We start from the raw sequence: 20,260 nt of genomic DNA, 5'->3' as shown, positions 1-20,260 counted from the left end.
ATAATAGGAAATGCTTTGAGACCAGGTTGCACTGACTCTGCGGCGTCCTGTGTTCCATATCTGGAATGAACTATCCAATGGAGCAAAGAAATGCAAGATGGGAGTGGTTCCGTTATGAGGTCACAGTGGGGGGACTGAACTACCAAGTGGGCGCAGCAGCAGGCGTAGAGAGCTACACTGGAGTACGATAACATGAGAGAGACACACTGAACCTGCGGTATCAGGGAAACATTTTTTTTCAATTAGGCAAAGCGAATCTCGCATAACAAAACGAGTAGAGTAACCTATTGCGCTTCCACGAGAGGGAACGGATAGATTATAGAGCCTCTCTGTTGCAGTTATGGACGAACTGAATAGGAAGAATTCCCTTGCTTTTTGAGATCGAGACGGAGTGACTCGGAGGGGAAGGTGAAGGAGCCATATGAGTACAGTGAAGAAAGTTGCCATTTCTTAAAACAAACTGAAACTCACGATTTACAGTGCGTAACGAAGAAACCATGTATGGGATAGTTGCGGTTTCATGAGCATTTAACGGATCCTTTAATTTTCTGGTTTACAAGCACCGTGACAAAAGTTTCTCTAACGGAAAGTATAACAACCTACAGCACAAATCTAGACGGTTTACCGGAACTTTGAGCCTCGTTAGAAGAACTGCGTGGTGCTTTTCGCGTTGCATAGTTTAGCTGGGGTTTTCTACCTCGCTGGACTGGTGATTGGGGGTCTGGGGGGGGGGGGGGGGGGGGCGTTGTGGATATATATAAATCAAATTCTACATGGCCTCTGCCAGGATGTACCTTATAACGAGATGCATTCTGATCTCCCTGGTTTGGAAGAGCAGTCTGGCACTTTTATGTCTGCCGTGTGATGAGTCTAAATGCGAGGAACCAAAGCATTGCTCTGGCGCGGTTGTGCTCGGTATCTGCGGCTGCTGCTCGGTCTGCGCCAAGCAGAAAAACGAAAGCTGCGGTGGTGTCTACGGTCTGTATGGGACTTGCGACCGCGGGCTGAGGTGCGTGATCAGATCGCCGCTAAACGGTGGATCCATCACGCAGTATGAGGTCGGAGTCTGTGAAGGTTTGTATTCTATTTACACTGTTTCATCATTATGACTAGAGCCTATGCTCTGTCTAAAAGTTCACAGAAAACATGTCCATTGTACAAATGTATGGTTCCACTTCGGCTACGCATGGCAGTCTATTATAAACTATAGTCTCAAAATCAGATAGCGGAATACAATGCATAATAGGCTATATCATATAGAATGCATTCAAATGACTTGAAACGAATAGCAATGAGCAATGTTTGAGTTCTACAGAATGTGCACCTGGCATTTCTGTCATGATATATAATACATTCTTAGTCCTATTGCTCTAGTAGGCTACTAAAAGTTAGTACACAGTAATAGGCCTAATAATGTTGGGTTAATAATAATGCTGAACATAAGTTTATTATTTTGTGGCTACTAGGAAGTTGTTACTATTTTCGAAAGTGAATGCTGTTGCTTTTCATGCTGTTTATTTATACAGTCAAGGTAGAGCTATAACTTGCAGTTGCATAAACATGTCTCTCCATGCTGCTGGTCTTGCGGTATGGTGGGGGTCTGGAATAAGAGAGATATTGAGCAAGCGAGCTGGTTAATGTGTTTGCAGCATGTCGGTTTTCCAATTCTTTAGGGTATTGCTAACGGATTCCTTGCTGTTGTTGGACGCGGTGCCAGCCCCTCTATTTCCGCCGTGGCTTGTATGTTTTTCATTGGAATATCTGCTATGCAACCCAACATACGCTTCAGCCCGGTATATTTTACATCGTCACAAACGAATAGGACGTGCCCCGCAAATAGGGTGGGCTACCTGGAATCACAGGTGTAGCCTATTATATTTTGTGGCTATGTAGTGTTCGCAATTCGTGGTGACTCAATTAGTGACGCGACTGTTTCTGGCTCTCTAGAATGCTGTAGTTTTGCGCAAGTTTATATAGCCAAATTGCACTTGTGGAATGTTGATGAAGGTGGTCGATTCCTTGAACATTGAAGAAAAATAAATATGAATCACATCTGAGAGATTTTGATTCTATATTTCATTCCTTATACATAGGATAATCAATATGTTCAATACAACCGACACATTCAATGTGATATCGTTGAAACAACGTGGAAAACTGATTGGATTTGCAAAAAGTAATCAACATAAGGAAATGTTGTATTTTATTTTTTAACCTAAATCCAATGTCAGGGTGACATTTTCTGGGGGATTTCACGTTGAATTCACGTTATTTCACAACTCAACCAAATGCAGCACTCCCTTTCAAGTATAGAATCTGAGTGGAGAGGAAAACGGATATAATGATTTTAAAGTGCAAATTAAATTGTATTTGTCATATGCACTGAATACAACAGGTGTAGTAGACCTTACAGTGAAATGCTTACGTACAAGCCTGTAACGTCCTGACCAGAGTTCTTATGTGTTTTGCTTGTTTAGTGTTGGTCAGGACGTGAGCTGGGTGGGAATTCTATGTTGTGTGTCTAGTTTGTCTGTTTCTGTGTCCAGCCTAATATGGTTCTCAATCAGAGGCAGCTGTCAATCGTTGTCCCTGATTGAAAATCATATATAGGAGGCTTGTTTTGTGTTGGGATTTTGTGGGTGATTGTTTCCTGTCTCTGTGTTTGTGTTCTGCACCAGATAGGTCTGTCTCGGTTTTCACATTTGTTATTTTGTATTTTGTATCGTGTTCACGTATTCGTCTCTTTGTTTATTAAATATGTTGAACACTAGCCGCGCTGCATGTTGGTCCTCTCCTTCACCAATGGAAGAAAACCGTTACAAAGCCCTTAACCAACAATGCTTTAAGAAGTTAAGAATTAAAAAAATAAGTGTTAAGTAAAAAATAGAAAATAGAAAAAATTAAACAGCAGCAGTAAAATAACAAGTGAATATACAGGGGAACAAGTATATACAGGGGGGTACCAGTACAGAGTACAGAGGCAATGTGAAGGGGCATCGGTTAGTCTACCTGCATGTACATATTACATTGCCCCGAGGGAGGAGTCATGTTTCAACAGGAGCAGCCATTAATGAAAACATGTTGATGAGCGTCTCAAATGTTTGGCCAGTAAGTAGCCTATGTAGTCTCTCAGGCAGGTGATGTCTATTGTAAGGCATGTGGATAAAACAGCAGCTATAGTTTGTCTCTGCAATAATCCCCTGGAGGGTTGAACCAGAGCAAAGTATTGAACACCAGTTATTGAAAGTACAGAGCATGATCTTCACCCCATAGCACACCTCTGTCTTCAACCTTAAATGTGCCCCGTTCCCTACAGGGCCTTTCCCCAACACATTAGAGCTATAGTCGCCACCACCTCTCACCCCCAAACACTAATGTTCTCTAGCTTTCCCTCAGAGGCCCTATATTCACCCAGCACATCAGAGCCCCATAATTCACCACCACTTACATACCTGCTGCTGTTCATAGTGTCACAGAGGCAGAGCACACAATGTGTCATGCCTCGTGACAGCTAATGTCAGCTTACTCATTATGAATGATGATGAGTGTCACAACGATGCAGGCGGTGCACAGGCCTTTGTTGGTGTAACACAGGGAGCTCGACTCCGCCAGTCCCCCGAGGTACCTCAGTCTGATATTGTTATCAGCGTAGAGCGTCTCTCTCTACGCGAAGGGTCAGATTAAATAAATGCCTTTTAGCCCCTGAATTTATACCCATGCAGTCCCAAGCCAGGTAGGTGTTGAAAAGATTCCGATCACATTTACAAAACCAACAGATTATGTCAGCCAAAGCCAGTGACACTCACTGATCACTCTCAGTTTGGACAATCACACTGGGTAAGGGTATAAGTGGCTTACCCCGAGCTCACATCCAACAGATCCCCAGAACAGTACCTGGCTAACAGCTCACCTCTAACAGGTCCCCAGAACAGTACCTGGCTAACAGCTCACATCCAACAGATCCCCAGAACAGTAGCTGGCTAACAGCTCACCTCTAGCAGATCCCCAGAACAGTACCTGGCTAACAGCTCACCTCTAACAGATCCCCAGAACAGTACCTGGCTAACAGCTCACCTCTAACAGATCCCCAGAACACTGCCTGGCTAACAGCTCACCTCTAACAGATCCCCAGAACAGTAGCTGGCTAACAGCTCACCTCTAACAGATCCCCAGAACAGTACCTGGCTAACAGCTCACCTCTAACAGATCCCCAGAACAGTACCTGGCTAACAGCTCACATCCAACAGATCCCCAGAACAGTACCTGGCTAACAGCTCACCTCTAACAGATCCCCAGAACACTGCCTGGCTAACAGCTCACCTCTAACAGATCCCCAGAACAGTACCTGGCTAACAGCTCACCTCTAACAGATCCCCAGAACAGTACCTGGCTAACAGCTCACCTCTAACAGATCCCCAGAACAGTACCTGGCTAACAGCTCACCTCTAACAGATCCCCAGAACAGTAGCTGGCTAACAGCTCACCTCTAACAGATCCCCAGAACAGTACCTGGCTAACAGCTCACCTCTTACAGATCCCCAGAACAGTACCTGGCTAACAGCTCACCTCTAACAGATCCCCAGAACACTGCCTGGCTAACAGCTCACCTCTAACAGATCCCCAGAACACTGCCTGGCTAACAGCTCACCTCTAACAGATCCCCAGAACACTGCCTGGCTAACAGCTCACCTCTAACAGATCCCCAGAACAGTACCTGGCTAACAGCTCACCTCTAACAGATCCCCAGAACAGTACCTGGCTAACAGCTCACATCCAACAGATCCCCAGAACAGTAGCTGGCTAACAGCTCACCTCTAACAGATCCCCAGAACACTGCTTGGCTAACGGGACAACATGTAACAAAGAGCACCATCAGACGAGTCTCTCTGGAGGCTCTGGGGGTTCAGGGTCGTCCCACTTGGGATGATGGCCCTGCTGTGGATGTTATATATTTTTTTCTGTCCCAGTTCCCCAGTTAGTGCTGTCGGATGGTCAGGGTCTCAGGGGATATTAGTTACTCTCTGCCACAGAAGTTACATTACCCCCCAGGCAGCTGGGCAGGCAGGCTTACAGGCAGCTCCGGCTTCAGGCCATTTCACTGCCTCCAGGTTCTCAGCACAGCATCACTGCAATGTCCTTTGCAACATACTGACTGTCTGACACCCTATCTGTCATTTCTATTTCTACATAATTTTGCCATTGTATAGTTTGACAGCCATTTGAGTGAAAAATAACTGCAATGATTATTGTTATCTGACTCTGAAAATGAGCACAGCACCACCACAAAAGTGTTTGTAGTCAGTCATTGACATGGTTTTTGAAGTATGTGGAATAATAATCTCTCATGAATATGTATCCATGTCTCACTGAATTATACATCTTTCACAGAATGTTTAGAGGAACAAGAGGAGAAAGGAAGGAGTGTTTCCTGTTCACGCGGGCCTATTAAAGAGGAAATTGTGATAAGGAATAGGTTCTACCCTGTCCTTGATGTTAACCATATTGAAAGTCATTGATTACGTGCACCAGTTGTTTAGCGTCTGAAAGGTCTGTCTCATAGGAATAGCTCCCAGGTCTACCGGGGGGCAATATGCAAATAACAGGCAACAAATCTTGCAATAATAAAAAAATATATATACCATTTAGCAGATGCTTTTACCTAAAGAAACGTACAAAACAATAAGTACATACCATTTTTGTGTATGTGGCACCATTGGGAATCAAACCCACAACCCTGGTGTTACTACACCACCTTCCCCTAGCCTCAGTGGGGCTTACACAATAGGGTCTTGTTGAGGTGTCTGTCACTCAACGCAGAGTGTGAGCCCAAATGGCAAAGCTATAACTGTGAATGACTTTGAAGTGACACTGTTCTAAATAGGTGTGCCATGTATCCCAAGCATGGAGTACCTTGCACACCACGGTGTCACAATACACCATTGTCACATTGTTTGAGTGGCTCTTGGGGGTTGTCCTATTAATGTTCATGCTCTCTCAATGAGTAATAGGCAAAATAAACCAGATTACAATTGTACAATTACAGAAATGGTTAAGTAATGATCATAACCAATGAGTCTATGAGAAAATGACTGCTTTGTTTCCTGCGTGGATTATCATTGTGGTTATGAACTCATCTAAAGATAATTCATCAACCATTGGACTGTGGTCAGTACAAGATTCATTGCATCAGTGCTTTTCAAATCTAAATTAAAGTCCCTTCATTGAGGCCCAGTAGCAGTGTTGATCAGATGTTGATTGTAAAATGAAATGTCATTGAGATAAGAACAGAGCTGTGCCAAAAAGCTAGAAAAACATGCCCTCACTGGGTGCCGTGCAATATGTTTGGCTCCCTTGTTTTTCAAATGGTAATGTGGCCAAATTAAATTGGTTTCTTTCTATACTGAACAAAAATATAAACGCAATATGTAAAGTGTTGGTCCCATTTTTCATGAGCTGAAACAAAAAGATCCCAGAAATGTTCCATACATACAAAAAGCTTATTTCTCTGAAATTCTGTGTAAAAATTTGTTTACATCCCTGTTAGTGAGCATTTCTCCTTTGGGAGATTAGCTCACTTGGTAGATTATGGTGCTTGCAATGCCAGGATTGTGGGTTCAATCCCGGGGCCACCCATACTTAAAAAATGTATGTACGCATAAATGCTATATAGTGCACAACTTTTGTCCAGAGCAAGATGGGAATAGGGTGCCATTTGGGACACACCCCGTGGTCTGGATAACTTCCTCTTTGGCAGAGCCACCATGACATGATGGAGCAAGCTAAGTGATTATCATGGCTGTCTGGTTTCAAAGATAATCATTTTATGCAACAAAAAACAGTTTTGTGTTGTTATTATAGTGAACAAAAATATCAATACAACATGTAAAGTGTTGGTCCCATGTTTCGAGCTGAAATAAAAGATCGCAGAAATGTTCCATACACACAAAAATATTATTTCTCTCAAATTTGGTGCACAAATTTGTCTACCTACCTGTTAGTGGGCATTTCTCTTTTGCCAAGATAATCCATCCACCTGACAGGTGTGTAATATCAAGAACCTGATTAAACAGCATGATCATTACACAGGTGCACCTTGTGCTGGGGACAATAAAAGGCCATTCTAAATGTGCAGTTTTGCCACACAGCACAATGCCACAGATGTCTCAAGTTTTAATGGAGCGTGCAATTGGCATGCTGACTGCAGGAATGTCCACCCGAGCTGTTGCCAGAGAATTGAATGTTCCTTTCTTGACAACCGCAGACCACGTGTAACCACGCCAGCCAAGGACCTCCACATCCGTCTTCTTCACCTGCGGGATCATCTGAGCAGGGGGAGGGAGGGTGGGGGGGGTTGTATTTCTGTCTGTAATAAAAAAGAAAATCTTTCGGATTGGCTGTGCCTGGCACCCCAGTGGGTGGACCCGGCTCCAAACTGTGTGGGCCTATGCCCTCCCAGGCCCACCCATGCCCTGTCATGTGAAATTAGGGCCTAATTTATTTATTTAAATTGACAGATTTCTATGAACTATAACTCAGTAAAATCTTTGAAATTGTTGCATGTTGCGTTTATATTTTTGTTTATATTTTTGTTCAGTATACATAGAAATTACTGTCTTCTGTCAGGAAGATGGTTAAAACGTTGAGAGGAACTAGGACACGTATTTCTCTTGTTTTAACAGTTTACTCTTGGAATGTGTGCACTTGGCTCACAGAAGCGTATCTGGAAGTTAGCGAAGCTGGCTGCTTGTTAGACTGGCAAGCCTGATGCCAAATAATTTAGTGCTTTAAAGACAACATTAAATAATTCTGAGTGACTAAAAAACAGGAATCCAATGTAACAGAGATTCTAACATGCGGATAGAATGTTCAGGTTTTTTTGTGTTCTGTTGCTGTTTAGCATTCCTCTCTAGCTTCTCTATACAAGCTACATGCATGCTATGGCATGAGGGCTGGGGAGGAATAATAATAATATATTTGCTTAGCTCACACCCTTGTCTAAGGCGACATGCATAGTTTACATTTTTACTTTGTGATGTTAGCCATTTCTGCAGCTGGGTATTTACAAAATGAGATGAGCTCCACAAAAATCCATTCCCATTCCCATCTGTTAGACAGATGGCCACCTGGGACTTACAGACAGGGTTTTAAGGTGCAGTTCTCTAAATGGGGTTTAAAGATACAGTTCTCTAAACCAGGTTTAAAGGTTCGTTTCTCCTGAACAAGATTTAAAGGTGAAGTTCTCTAAACAAGATTTAAAGGTGAAGTTCTCTAAACAAGATTTATGCTGCTGCTACTCTCTGTTTATCATATATGCATAGTCACTTTAACTATACCTTCATGTACATACTACCTCAATTGGTCCGACCAACCAGTGCTCCCGCACATTGGCTAACCGGGCTATCTGCATTGTGTCCCGCCACCCGCCAACCTCTCTTTCACGCTACTGCTACTCTCTTTCCATCATATATGCATAGTCACTTTAACCATATCTACATGTACATACTACCTCAATCAGCCTGACTAACCAGTGTCTGTATGTAGCCTTGCTACTTTTATAGCCTCACTACTGTATATAGCCTGTCTTTTTACTGTGGTTTTATTTCATTACTTACCTATTGTTCACCTAACACCTTTTTTGCACTATTGGTTAGAGCCTGTAAGTAAGCATTTCACTGTAAGGTCAACACCTGTTGTATTCGACGCGCAAGTGACCAATAAACTTTGATTTGATTTGACTTGAATATTTAAAGGTGAAGTTCTCAAAACAAGATTTAAAGGTGAAGTTCTCTAAACAAGATTATTTAAAGGTGCAGTTCTCTAAACAGGGCTTAAAAGTGCAGTTCACCTAAATGGTACACCATATAGTTCTGCCATCATCTATTAAAAAAAGGCGACAATAATCATGCCTACTATAGGTATTGGTTGAAGCTCAGTGTTAAATAAAATCTCCCTATCATCATATTTAAGCCAATATGACACCAATCTTGATGAAATTTCGCAAATCAACTTTATTGGAAGTACACAACACTCTCTTCATGAGCTGTCCGTCCATTACCGAGAACCACATACTAGATTTTTTAACAGGGTCGTTAGCAATTGAGTTTTAATTTCTTCAGGATTGGTGGGTCCCCTGCGATTAGCACGAGGTTGTAAGAAACATAACATTTCCCAGGACATAGACATATCTGATATTGATATTAATCTAACTGCACTGTCCAATTTACAGTAGCTATTACAGTGAAAGAATAGCTTGCTATTGTTTGAGGAAAGTGCACAGTTTTGTACATGAAAAGTTATTAATAAACAAATTAGGCACATTTTGGCAGTCTTGATTCAAAATGTTGTACAGAAATGCAATGGTTAATTTTATCCGTCTAAAACGTTGGACATCCACTGCTGCCATCTAGTGGCCAAAATCTAAATTGCACCTGGACTGGAATAAAACATTATAAACACTTCTCTTGCATTTCAAAGATGATGGTACAAAAAAACTACAAAAAAACGGTTGGTTTATTCATTGTTTTATCTTTTACCAGATCTAATGTGTTATATTCTCCTACATTCCTTTCACATTTACACAAACTTCAAAGTGTTTCCTTTCAAATGGTACCAAGAAAATGCATATCCTTGCTTCAGGGCCTGAGCTACAGGCAGTTAGATTTGGGTATGTCATTTTAGGCGAAAATTGAAAAAAAGGAGCCGATCCATAAGAGGTTTTAACTTCTCGAGGGTATGTGGGACGCTAGCTACACTGGTTGTGAATTCAGCCAACATGTCAGAATTCAAATAGGTTTGTCGTCGAAAGCAAACGATGCTGTTATGTGAGGATAGCACCATAGTAAACAAAGAGAGAGAAGCATATTTCAACCCTGCAGGCGCGACACAAAACGCAGAAATAAAAATATAATTCATGCCTTACCTTTGACGAGCTTCTGTTGTTGGCACTCCAATATGTCCCATAAACATCACAAATGGTCCTTTTGTTCGATTAATTCCGTCAATATATATCCAAAAGGTCAATTTATTTGGCACGTTTGATCCAGAAAAACACCGGTTCCAACTTGTGACGTGACTACAAAATATCTCAAAGGTTACCTGTAAACTTTGCCAAAACATTTCAAACTACTTTTGTAATACAACTTTAGGTATTTTTTTACGTAAATAATCGATAAAATTGAAGACGGGATGATCTGTGTTCAATACAGGATTAAAACAAACTGTAGCTAGCTTTCTGGTCACGCGCCTCTAACAAACAGGACACTTCGAGTGACCCTCGTTCAAGATGGCCGTGCTTCTTCATTACACAAAGGAATAACCTCAACAAATTTCTAAAGACTGTTGACATCCAGTGGAAGCGGTAGGAACTGCAAGAAGGTCCCTTAGAAATCTGGATTCCCAATGAAAACTCATTGAAAAGAGAGTGACCTCAAAAAGAAAAATCTAAATGGTTTGTCCTCGGGGTTTCGCCTGCTAAATAAGTTATGTTATACTCACAGACATGAATCAAACAGTTTTAGAAACTTCAGAGTGTTTTTTTATCCAAATCTACTACTAATATGCATATCTTATCTTCTGGGGATGAGTAGCTGGCAGTTTAATTTGGGCATGCTTTTCATCCAAAATTCCGAATGCTGCCCCCTACCCTAGAGAAGTTAAGAGTGTACCGTGTAACTACCTAGCTCAAATCCTGAAAACGAAATTTAAACAAGGCTATAGCGTCCATAAAGTGACCATTGGACCTAATGGTGTGTCTATTTGTCAATAACTGCTGTTGGGCAATGTCTATTATTAAAGAAGTCTCGAGGTATTGCTGGTAGAATACCTCATGATAAGCTGTAGACCACACTATCTACCTAGAGTGTTCTCATCTATATTATTCGTAGCCATCTATTTACCACCACAAACCGATGCTGGCACTAAGACCGCACTCAATGAGCTGTATAAGGCCATAAGCAAAAAATTAAATGCTCATCCAGAAGCGGCGATCCTAGTGGCCGGGGACTTGAATGCAGCATCGGCAAACTTAAATCCCTTTTTACCTAATATCTACCAGCATGTCACATGTGCAACCAGACAAAAAACTCAAGACCACATTTGCACCACACACAGAGACGCATACAAAGATCTCCCTCGCCCTCCATTTAGCAAATCTGACCATAATTATATCCACCTGATTCCTGCTTACCAGCAAAAACTAAAGCAGGAAGCACCAGTGACTTGGTCAATAAAAAGGACTGGAATATATTCTGGGATTCATCCAATGGCATTCAGGAGTATACCACTTCAGTCACCGGCTTCATCAATAAGTGCATCGACGACGTCGCCCCCACAGTGAACCAGAATCTATGGATTACAGGCAACATCCGCACCGAGCTAAAGGCTGGACACTAATCCGGACGCTTATAAGAAATCCCGCTATGCCCTCAGAAGAACCATCAAACAGGCAAAGCGTCAATACAGGACTAAGGTTGAATCCTACTACACTGGCTCTGACACTCATCGGATGTGGCAGGGCTTAAAAACTATTAAGGACTACAAAGGGAAATCCAGCAGCGAGCTACCCAGTAACGTGAGCATACCAAACGAGCTAAATACCTTATATGCTTACTTCGAGGCAAGCAACACTGAAGCATGTATGAGACCACCAGCTGTTCTGGACGACTGTGTGATTACGCTCTCCGTAGCCGATGTGAACAAGACATTTAAACAGGTCAACATTCACAAAGCTGCAGAGCCAGACGGATTATCATGTACTCACATTTTATTTATACATTTTTATATCACCTTTTTTTAACCAGGTAGGTCAGTTGAGAACAAGTTCTCTTTTACAACTGCGACCTGGCCTAGATAAAGCAAAGCAGTGCAACAAAAACAACACAGAGTTACCACGGCATTAACAAACGTACAGTCAATAACACAATAGAAAAATCTGTATACAGTGTGTGCAAATAAAGTAAGGAGGTAAGGCAAAAAATAGGCCAATAGTGGCGAAGTAATTACAATTTAGCAATTTACACTGGAGTGATATACAGTTGAAGTTGGAAGTTTACACACACCTTAGCCAAATACATTTAAACTCAGTTTTTCACAATTTCTGACATTTAATCCTTGTAAAAATTCCCTGTCTTAGGTCAGTTAGGATCACCACTTTATTTTAAGAACGTGAAATGTCAGAATAATAGTAGAGAGAATGATTTATTTCAGCTTTTATTTATTTCATCACATTCCCAGTGGGTCAGAAGTTTACATACACTTAATTAGTATTTGGTAGCATTGCCTTTACGTTGTTTAAGTTGGGTCAAACGTGTTGGGTAGCCTTCCACAAGCTTCCTGCAATAAGTTGGGTGAATTTTGACCTATTCCTCCTGACAAAGCTGGTGTAACTGAGTCAGGTTTGTAGGCCTCCTTGCTCGCATACGCTTTTTCAGTTCTGCCAACAAATTTTTTATCGGATTGAGGTCAGGGCTTTGTGATGGCTACTTCAATACCTTGACTTTGTTGTCCTTAAGTCATTTTGACACAACTTTGGAAGTATGCTTGGGTTCATTGTCCATTTGGAAGACCCATTTGCGACCAAACTTTAACTTCCTGACTGATGTCTTGAGATGTTGCTTCAATATATCCACATCTCTTTCTAAAATTATCTGCCGCCATTGTTGCAACCCCTATTACTAGTCTGTTCAACCTCTTTTTCGTATCGTCTGAGATTCCTAAAGACTGGAAAGCAGCCGCGGTCATCCCCCTCTTCAAAGGGGGAGACACTCTAGACCCAAACTGTTACAGACCTATATCCATCCTGCCCTGCCTTTCTAAAGTATTCGAAAGCCAAGTGAACAAACAGATCACCGACCATTTAGAATCCCACCGTACCTTCTCCGCTATGCAATCTGGTTTCCGGGCTGGTCACTGGTGCACCTCAGCCACGCTCAAGGTCCTAAATGATATCATAACCGCCATCGATAAAAGACTGTACTGTGCAGCCGTCTTCATCAACCTGGCCAAGGCTTTCAACTCTGTCAATCACCGTATTCTTATTGGCTGACTCAACAGCCTTGGTTTCTCTAATGACTGCCTCGCCTGGTTCACTAACTACTTCTCAGATAGAGTTCAGTGTGTCAAATCGGAGGGCCTGTTGTCCGGACCTCTGGAAGTCTCTATGGGGGAGCCACAGGGTTCAATTCTCGGGCCGACTCTTTTCTCTGTATTTATCAATGATGTCGCTCTTGATTCTTTGATCCACCTCTACGCAGACGACACCATTCTGTACACATCTGACCCTTCTTTGCACACTGTGTTAATAACCACTATTATTGTGGCTAGAGTTTCAGTCTTTTCATTGATGAAGATTTCCATCAGGCGTAATTGTCAAGCACATGACAAACACTCCTGTACCCAGATGCACCTGAAGCATGTACTTTAACAATGACTCTCCTCATTATTGTTGTGCTCAGAACACAGATGTCCCTTCTCATTTGCAGGTTTGCACTGATAGTGGATCCAAACTTCTGCTGTCTGTTCTCAGAAACAGTTCTGTTCTGTCTGTTCTCAGGCTCAACTGTTCTCTTTTTCAACCACTTGTAATGACATCCATCCATCTAAAAATCCATCTAAAACTAAACAACAATCTGTAATTTGAACAGGCTGACTCTGCCACTTTGTTTGGTAAGCTGAGGAATGGGGCTCTGGAAATAACCATCTCAAACTTAAAATCTCCTGTCAGAAGGAATGGTTGCCTGATGGCTATGTAAAAATAACAGAATATAGATTATATCAGTAGAGCGGCGCATAGGGGTTGTGAACCAGCCAAGCTAAACCAATCCCAGATGCCTATTCTCTTACACCCTCCAGTCATTCGCTGGGTTGATTTATGAATGGATTTCAACTCAATAAAATATTGTTTCCACTCACTCTAATGTGATTTGGGGGATTAAACTGTGAGATAACAGAAAGAAATGAAGACACATTTAATTGAGTGACGCCAGAGGCCATGACAGGCTCACCAGCTCAAATAAAATCCAGAACACTCGGTGGTGAGACAACCCTTTAACACCTTTGCCCAAAGATGGATGTGACTGCTGTGACTGCCGCCAAGGGTGATTTTGTGCCCCAGTGTTTTTCTGATGCTCCCACAAATAGGGCCAGTGAAGGCTGGATGAAATTTGGTGTCTGTAGTGAGGGAAGACAAGCGGAAATATTTACCTCCTTCTCCACTGCTTCTTCCTTGTCACACTCCCCCCTTTTCGTCCCTGAAGTCTCTCAAACAGACCGGGGTTCAAATACTAATACGAACTAATTTCAAATACTTTATCTGGGCTTGATTGTGCTTGCCGTACATAAAAGGAACCAATAGAATAGTTGCAATAGAGCAAACCCTGAATTATCTTGCACTCCAGCCAGACTAGAGCAAATGCTAAAAGTGTTGGAAAGACTTAAAATAGTATTTTTTTTAATTTTTATTATTATTATTATTTTTTTTTTATTTTATTTTATCCCCATTTTTCTTGGTATCCAATCGCTAGTAATTACTATCTTGTCTCATCGCTACAACTCCCGTACGGGCTCGGGAGAGACGAAGGTCGAAAGTCATGCGTCCTCCGAAGCACAACCCAACTAAGCCGCACTGCTTCTTTAACACAGCGCGCCTCCAACCCGGAAGCCAGCCGCACCAATGTGTCGGAGGAAACACCGTGCACCTGGCCCCCTTGGTTAGCACGCACTGCGCCCAGCCCGCCACAGGAGTCGCTGGAGCGCGATGAGACAAGGAAAATCCCTACCGGCCAAACCCTCCCTCACCCGGACGACGCTAGCCCAATTGTGCGTCGCCCCACGGACCTCCCGGATGCGGCCGGCTGCGACAGAGCCTGGGGGCGAACCCAGAGACTCTGGTGGCGCAGTTAGCACTGCGATGCAGTGCTCTAGACCACTGCGCCACCCGGGAGGCCCTTAAAATAGTATTTAAACCCAGGTATGCCATCAACTGGTAGTCTGTCCTCATGGGAATCGTGGGCCTGGGAGAAGTGATAGAATTTCCAGGGCTGGATAGTGGATATAATTTAGAACCAGAAGAAAAGATGGAGGGGTTAGGGTTGGCTGGCAGAACTAAATAAGAAATAAAGCCCTAGGTTAGGTTAGAATCCCGAGCTTGCGAAAAACACATCCCCAGCATAGGAAGAGCAGAGCATCTTCTGTAGCTACTGTAAATCCATTAAAAAATATCCTATTTTCTTAAAGGCTAAAGCCATTTTTATTTGTGCTTTTGTTGCATCATATTGTCAGACGACGATAGTTCTTTAATTTTCCTCTCCTACACGAAATTACTGTACATTTAAAAGCTTACATGTTTGAAATATCTTTGTCTTGAGTAATTAATAGGTACCTCCAGTACCATCTAATACAAATACTGCCTGCTCCTTCATGCAGCCAGGCAGGGCCCCCTGCTAAGATAACCATCAGGTGCCACCACAGTGTGCTGTCTGAGACTGGAACCAGGGCGCTATCCTCAAACAAAATCACAGGGACTTCAGATGCCATGGGGCCGCAACTTTATCCCTTTTCTTTTAGCATTGCTTTGGTGTTGGGTTTACTGTTTCAATGAAGATTTCATCCAACTTTTAAAAGTAGTTCTAATTTCAGATACAGACTGTGGTCAATGCTGCATAACTCAAAATGTCACATAAATCATACTTTGATGTCAGTGGGAGTTTTCTAAAAACCCTTGAGTTAGGCAATGCCCTTGTAACGCTCCTCCTCCTCGTCTGATGATGAGGAATAGGAATCATCGGACCAACACGCAGCGTGGTAAGTGTTCATAGTAAATTTAATCAAATAAACTGAACACTGAATGACAAAAAACAACAAAGAGAGTGAACGACACGAAACAGTCCTGTAAGGTGAAAAAACACAAAACAGGAAACAACTACCCACAAACACAGGTGGGAACAGGATACCTAAGTATGGTTCTCAATCAGAGACAACGATTGACAGCTGCCTCTGATTGGGAACCATACCAGGCCAAACACATAGAAAAGGACAACATAGAACAACACATAGAATGCCCACCCCAACGCACGCCCTGACCAAACCAAAATAGAGACATAAAAAGGATCTCTAAGGTCAGGGCGTGACAGCCCTTATCAATTACAACCGCATTTTGAAAGATAAATGATAATTTAACATCTTCCGTTTTGATTTTGATAAAGTAGTGAATAACATGATTTTGGAATGAGATGTTTGACAAGCAGGTGTCCACATATTTTTTGGCTATGTATTGTTACTGTATTATTAATGCTAGATGTTTATATAATGATGAGTCACGTGTACATTGTGTTCTCTAAACTTGAAGCGTATGCATTTCACACACAGTTATTGACAATAATATACACATACTTTACTGTATCTGTCCATACGCACACACTCAAACATTTACCCACACACTTTCGCTCGATGTCACTTCTATGCTCAGAGATAGAAGATGAAAACATTATACTCTATGCCAACAAAAGCGCTAGAGTGGGCACACGTGCTCAAGCGGGCACACACACACACACATGCACATGCAGGCACACACCCACGCACACACGCATAATGCCTTATTTGCACTGCAAATCCAACTTCATAATGTTGCTGTCAGATAGCAGTGTGTTGTGGTCTAGGGGCTGAGACTGACTCTGTGGGGAAAAAATCACTGACGATGAGGTGGGGAGCTAGATAGTGGAATGGAATGCTTCTTCCTACACCTGGATATACTGGTTTCGTCCCAAATGGTACCCTCTTCCCTATGTAGTGCACTACTTTTGACCAAGGCCCATATGGCTCTGGTCAAATGTAGTGAACTATAATAGGGATAGGGTGCCATTTGCAATGTTCCCACTGTAACATACTGATCAATATTTCAGCTGAGGAGGTGAAAATTACTGACCTTTATAGTGTCTTATTTGCAATACATTTTTGGGGGATAGTGTGAGTACCGGTAATGCTTTCCAGTTAGGATTGTTGGAGGCGTTATGAAAACAAATCTGGAATTGAAACATTAATGAAATGTTATATTGTCAACTTGATAAAACAAAAGTGTTGATGCCCTTGATTTGATGTAGTCTTACAATTACATTGTCCTCACTCTACCTTTCTTGGTCCCGATCAGATGAAAACTGGGACGACGACCAGCTTTTGGGATTTGAGCCGTGCAATGAGAACCTGATCACTGGCTGCAACATCATCGACGGGAGGTGTGAGTGTGACAGCATACGGACCTGCAACAACCCATTTGAGTTCCCCAGCCAGGACGCATGCCAGACCTCTCTGAGGAAGATTGAAGGTATGATGCATGTCAATTAATGTTTAACAATGAAATATTAATGTTTGTCCTCTTGGTCCTGTATGGCTCAGTTGATAGAAGAAGGATATTTAGAAGGAGGAACATTATTCCCAGAATGGAACACATTTCGACAAAAACCTTTCTCTCTCTCTGGCCTGCATGATGCAGTTCCTAAGAGTGGGTAGAGTAGTGCATGCATGGTCATGTTTCAGGTTTCAAGCCACAAGCACCCAAGGTGTTTTCATGCAGTAATGTATGCTATGTAGTCTACTGTTAGTTACCATCTGTATGGATGGTTTGTTAGATGCTATGACTTTAAATGGATCATCCAAGTGCGTGGGTAGTTTGAGTTCGGATCTGACTCGTGCTGTTAGGTTTTCATAGTGTCACGTTCCTGACCTGTTTTCTGTTGTGTTGTATGTGTGTGATGGTCAGGGCGTGAGTTTTGGGTGGGCAGTCTATGTTTTCCGTTTCTATGTTGGTTTTGGGTTGCCTGGTATGGCTCTTAATTAGAGGCAGGTGTTTTGCGTTTTCCTCTAATTGAGAGTCATATTAAGGTAGGTTGTTCTCACTGTTTGTTTGTGGGTGATTGTCTCCTGTGTCTGTGTCTATGTTACACCATACGGGACTGTTTCGTGCGTTCTCCGTTTTATGTAGTCATTTTTCCTGTTGTGCGTTCTGCGTGTTTTATGTAGGTTCGTATGTTCAGGTTTGTCTACATTCGTTTTGTTGTTTTGTAATATATCAAGTGTTCTTCGTGTGTTTAGTTCGTCTTGTAATTAAATCATTATGTATTCACAACCCGCTGCATTTTGGTCAAATCCCTGCTACTCCTCTTCGGATGAGGAGAAGGAGGAAGCCCGTTACAGAATCACCCACCAAACCCAGATCAAGCAGCGGGTTAACGGACAGCAACGACAGCAGCAGTGGGAAAAGGAGGATTGGACATGGGAAGAGATCCTGGACGGTAAAGGACCCTGGGCAGAGCCAGAGGAGTGTCGCCGTTCCAAGGCGGAGCTGGAGGCATCTAAAGCGGAGAGGCGACGTTATGAGGAGGCAGCACGGAAGCAAGGCTGGAAGCCCGCAAGTACTACCCAAAAATTTCTTGGGGGGGGGGCTAAGAGGTAGTGGGCCGAGGGCAGGTAGGAGACCTGCGCCCATTTCCCAGGCTAACCGTGGAGAGCGGGAGTACGGGCAGACACCATGTTACGCAGTGGAGCGCACGGTGTCTCCTGTACGGGTGCATAGCCCAGTGCGGGTTATTCCACCTCCCCGCACTGGTAGGGCTAGATTGGGCATTGAGCCAAATGTCATGAAGCCGGCCCTACATATCTGGCCACCAGTACGTCTCCTTGGGCCGGCTTACATGGCACCAGCCTTACGCATGGTGTCCCCGGTTCACCAACACAGCCCAGTGCAGGTTATTCCACCTCCCCGCACTGGACGGGCTACGGGGAGCATGCAACCAGGTAAGGTTGGGCAGGCTCAGTGCTCAAGGGAGCCAGTACGCCTACACGGTCCGGTATTTCCGGCGCTACCTCCTCGCCCCAGCCCAGTACCACCAGTGCCTACACCACGCACCAGGCTTCCAGTGCGTTTTAAGAGCCCTGTTCCTCCTCCACGCACTCTCCCTATGGTGCGTGTCTCCAGCCCAGTGCCTCCAGTTCCGGCACCACGCACTAAGCCACCTGTGCGTCTCCAGAGCCCTGTACGCACTGTTCCTTCTTCCCGCACTCGCCCTGAGGTGCGTGCCCTCAGCCCGGTACCTCCAGTTCCGGTACCACGCACCAGGCCTATAGTGCGCTTCGAGATGTCAGTGTGCCCTATCCCTGCTCCCCGCACTAGCCTTGAAGTGCGTGCCGTCATCCCGGTACCTCCAGTTCCGGCACCACGCACCAGGCCTACTGTGCGCCTCAGCAGGGCAGAGTCGGCCGTCTGCACAACGCCTTCTGCACTGCCTGTCTGCCCAGCTCCGTCTGAGCCATCTGTCTGCCCAGCGCCGTCTGAGCCATCTGTCTGCCCAGCGCCATCTGAGCCATCTGTCTGCCCAGCGCCGTCTGAGCCATCTGTCTGCCTAGCGCCGTCTGAGCCATCTGTCTGCCCAGCGCCGTCTGAGCCATCTGTCTGCCCAGCGCCTTCTGAGCCATCCGTCTGCCCAGCGCCTTCTGAGCCATCCGTCTGCCCAGCGCCTTCTGAGCCATCCGTCTGCCCAGCGCCTTCTGAGCCATCCGTCTGCCCAGCGCCTTCTGAGCCATCCGTCTGCCCAGCGCCTTCTGAGCCATCCGTCTGCCCAGCGCCTTCTGAGCCATCCGTCTGCCCAGCGCCTTCTGAGCCATCCGTCTGCCCAGCGCCTTCTGAGCCATCCGTCTGCCACGAGCCATTAGAGCCGTCCGTCAGTCAGGAGCCGCTAGAGCCGTCCGTCAGTCAGGAGCCGCCAGAGCCGCCAGCCAGTCAGGAGCCGCCAGAGCCGCCAGCCAGTCAGGAGCCGCCAGAGCCGCCAGCCAGTCAGGAGCTGCCAGAGCCGCCAGCCAGTCAGGAGCTGCCAGAGCCGCCAGCCAGTCAGGAGCTGCCAGAGCCGCCAGCCAGTCAGGAGCTGCCAGAGCCGCCAGACAGTCAGGAGCTGTCAGAGCCGCCAGACAGTCAGGAGCTGCCAGAGCCGCCAGACAGTCATGAGCTGCCCTCCAGTCATGAGCTGCCCTCCAGTCATGAGCTGCCCTTCAGTCATGAGCTGCCCAACAGTCATGAGCTGCCCAACAGTCATGAGCTGCCCTACAGTCATGAGCTGCCCTACAGTCATGAGCTGCCCTCCAGTCATGAGCTGCCCTCCAGTCATGAGCTACCCTCCAGTCATGAGCTGCCCTTCAGTCATGAGCTGCCCTTCAGTCATGAGCTGCCCTTCAGTCATGAGCTGCCCTACAGTCATGAGCTGCCCTACAGTCATGAGCT

At 44.4% G+C, this 20,260-nt stretch overlaps 1 protein-coding gene across 1 annotated transcript in view; it reads left to right on the top strand.

Moving 5' to 3' along the window:
- The first annotated feature begins 743 nt into the window (after positions 1-743).
- LOC129813065 (cysteine-rich motor neuron 1 protein-like) overlaps positions 744-20,260 on the top strand; it is a 190,717-nt gene continuing 171,200 nt past the window's right edge. Inside the window, exons 1-2 of the mRNA XM_055865219.1 lie at positions 744-1,074; positions 17,141-17,314. Coding sequence (XP_055721194.1) covers positions 774-1,074; positions 17,141-17,314 — 475 coding nt within the window. The 5' untranslated portion in view covers positions 744-773. The remainder of the gene's footprint in view (positions 1,075-17,140; positions 17,315-20,260) is intronic.

This window comes from Salvelinus fontinalis, chromosome 16 (assembly GCF_029448725.1).
Source record: "Salvelinus fontinalis isolate EN_2023a chromosome 16, ASM2944872v1, whole genome shotgun sequence".
NCBI classification, from domain to species: Eukaryota; Metazoa; Chordata; class Actinopteri; order Salmoniformes; family Salmonidae; genus Salvelinus; species Salvelinus fontinalis.
The sequence above is the reverse complement of the archived record's forward strand: the minus strand, read 5'-3'. Positions and strand labels throughout refer to the sequence as shown.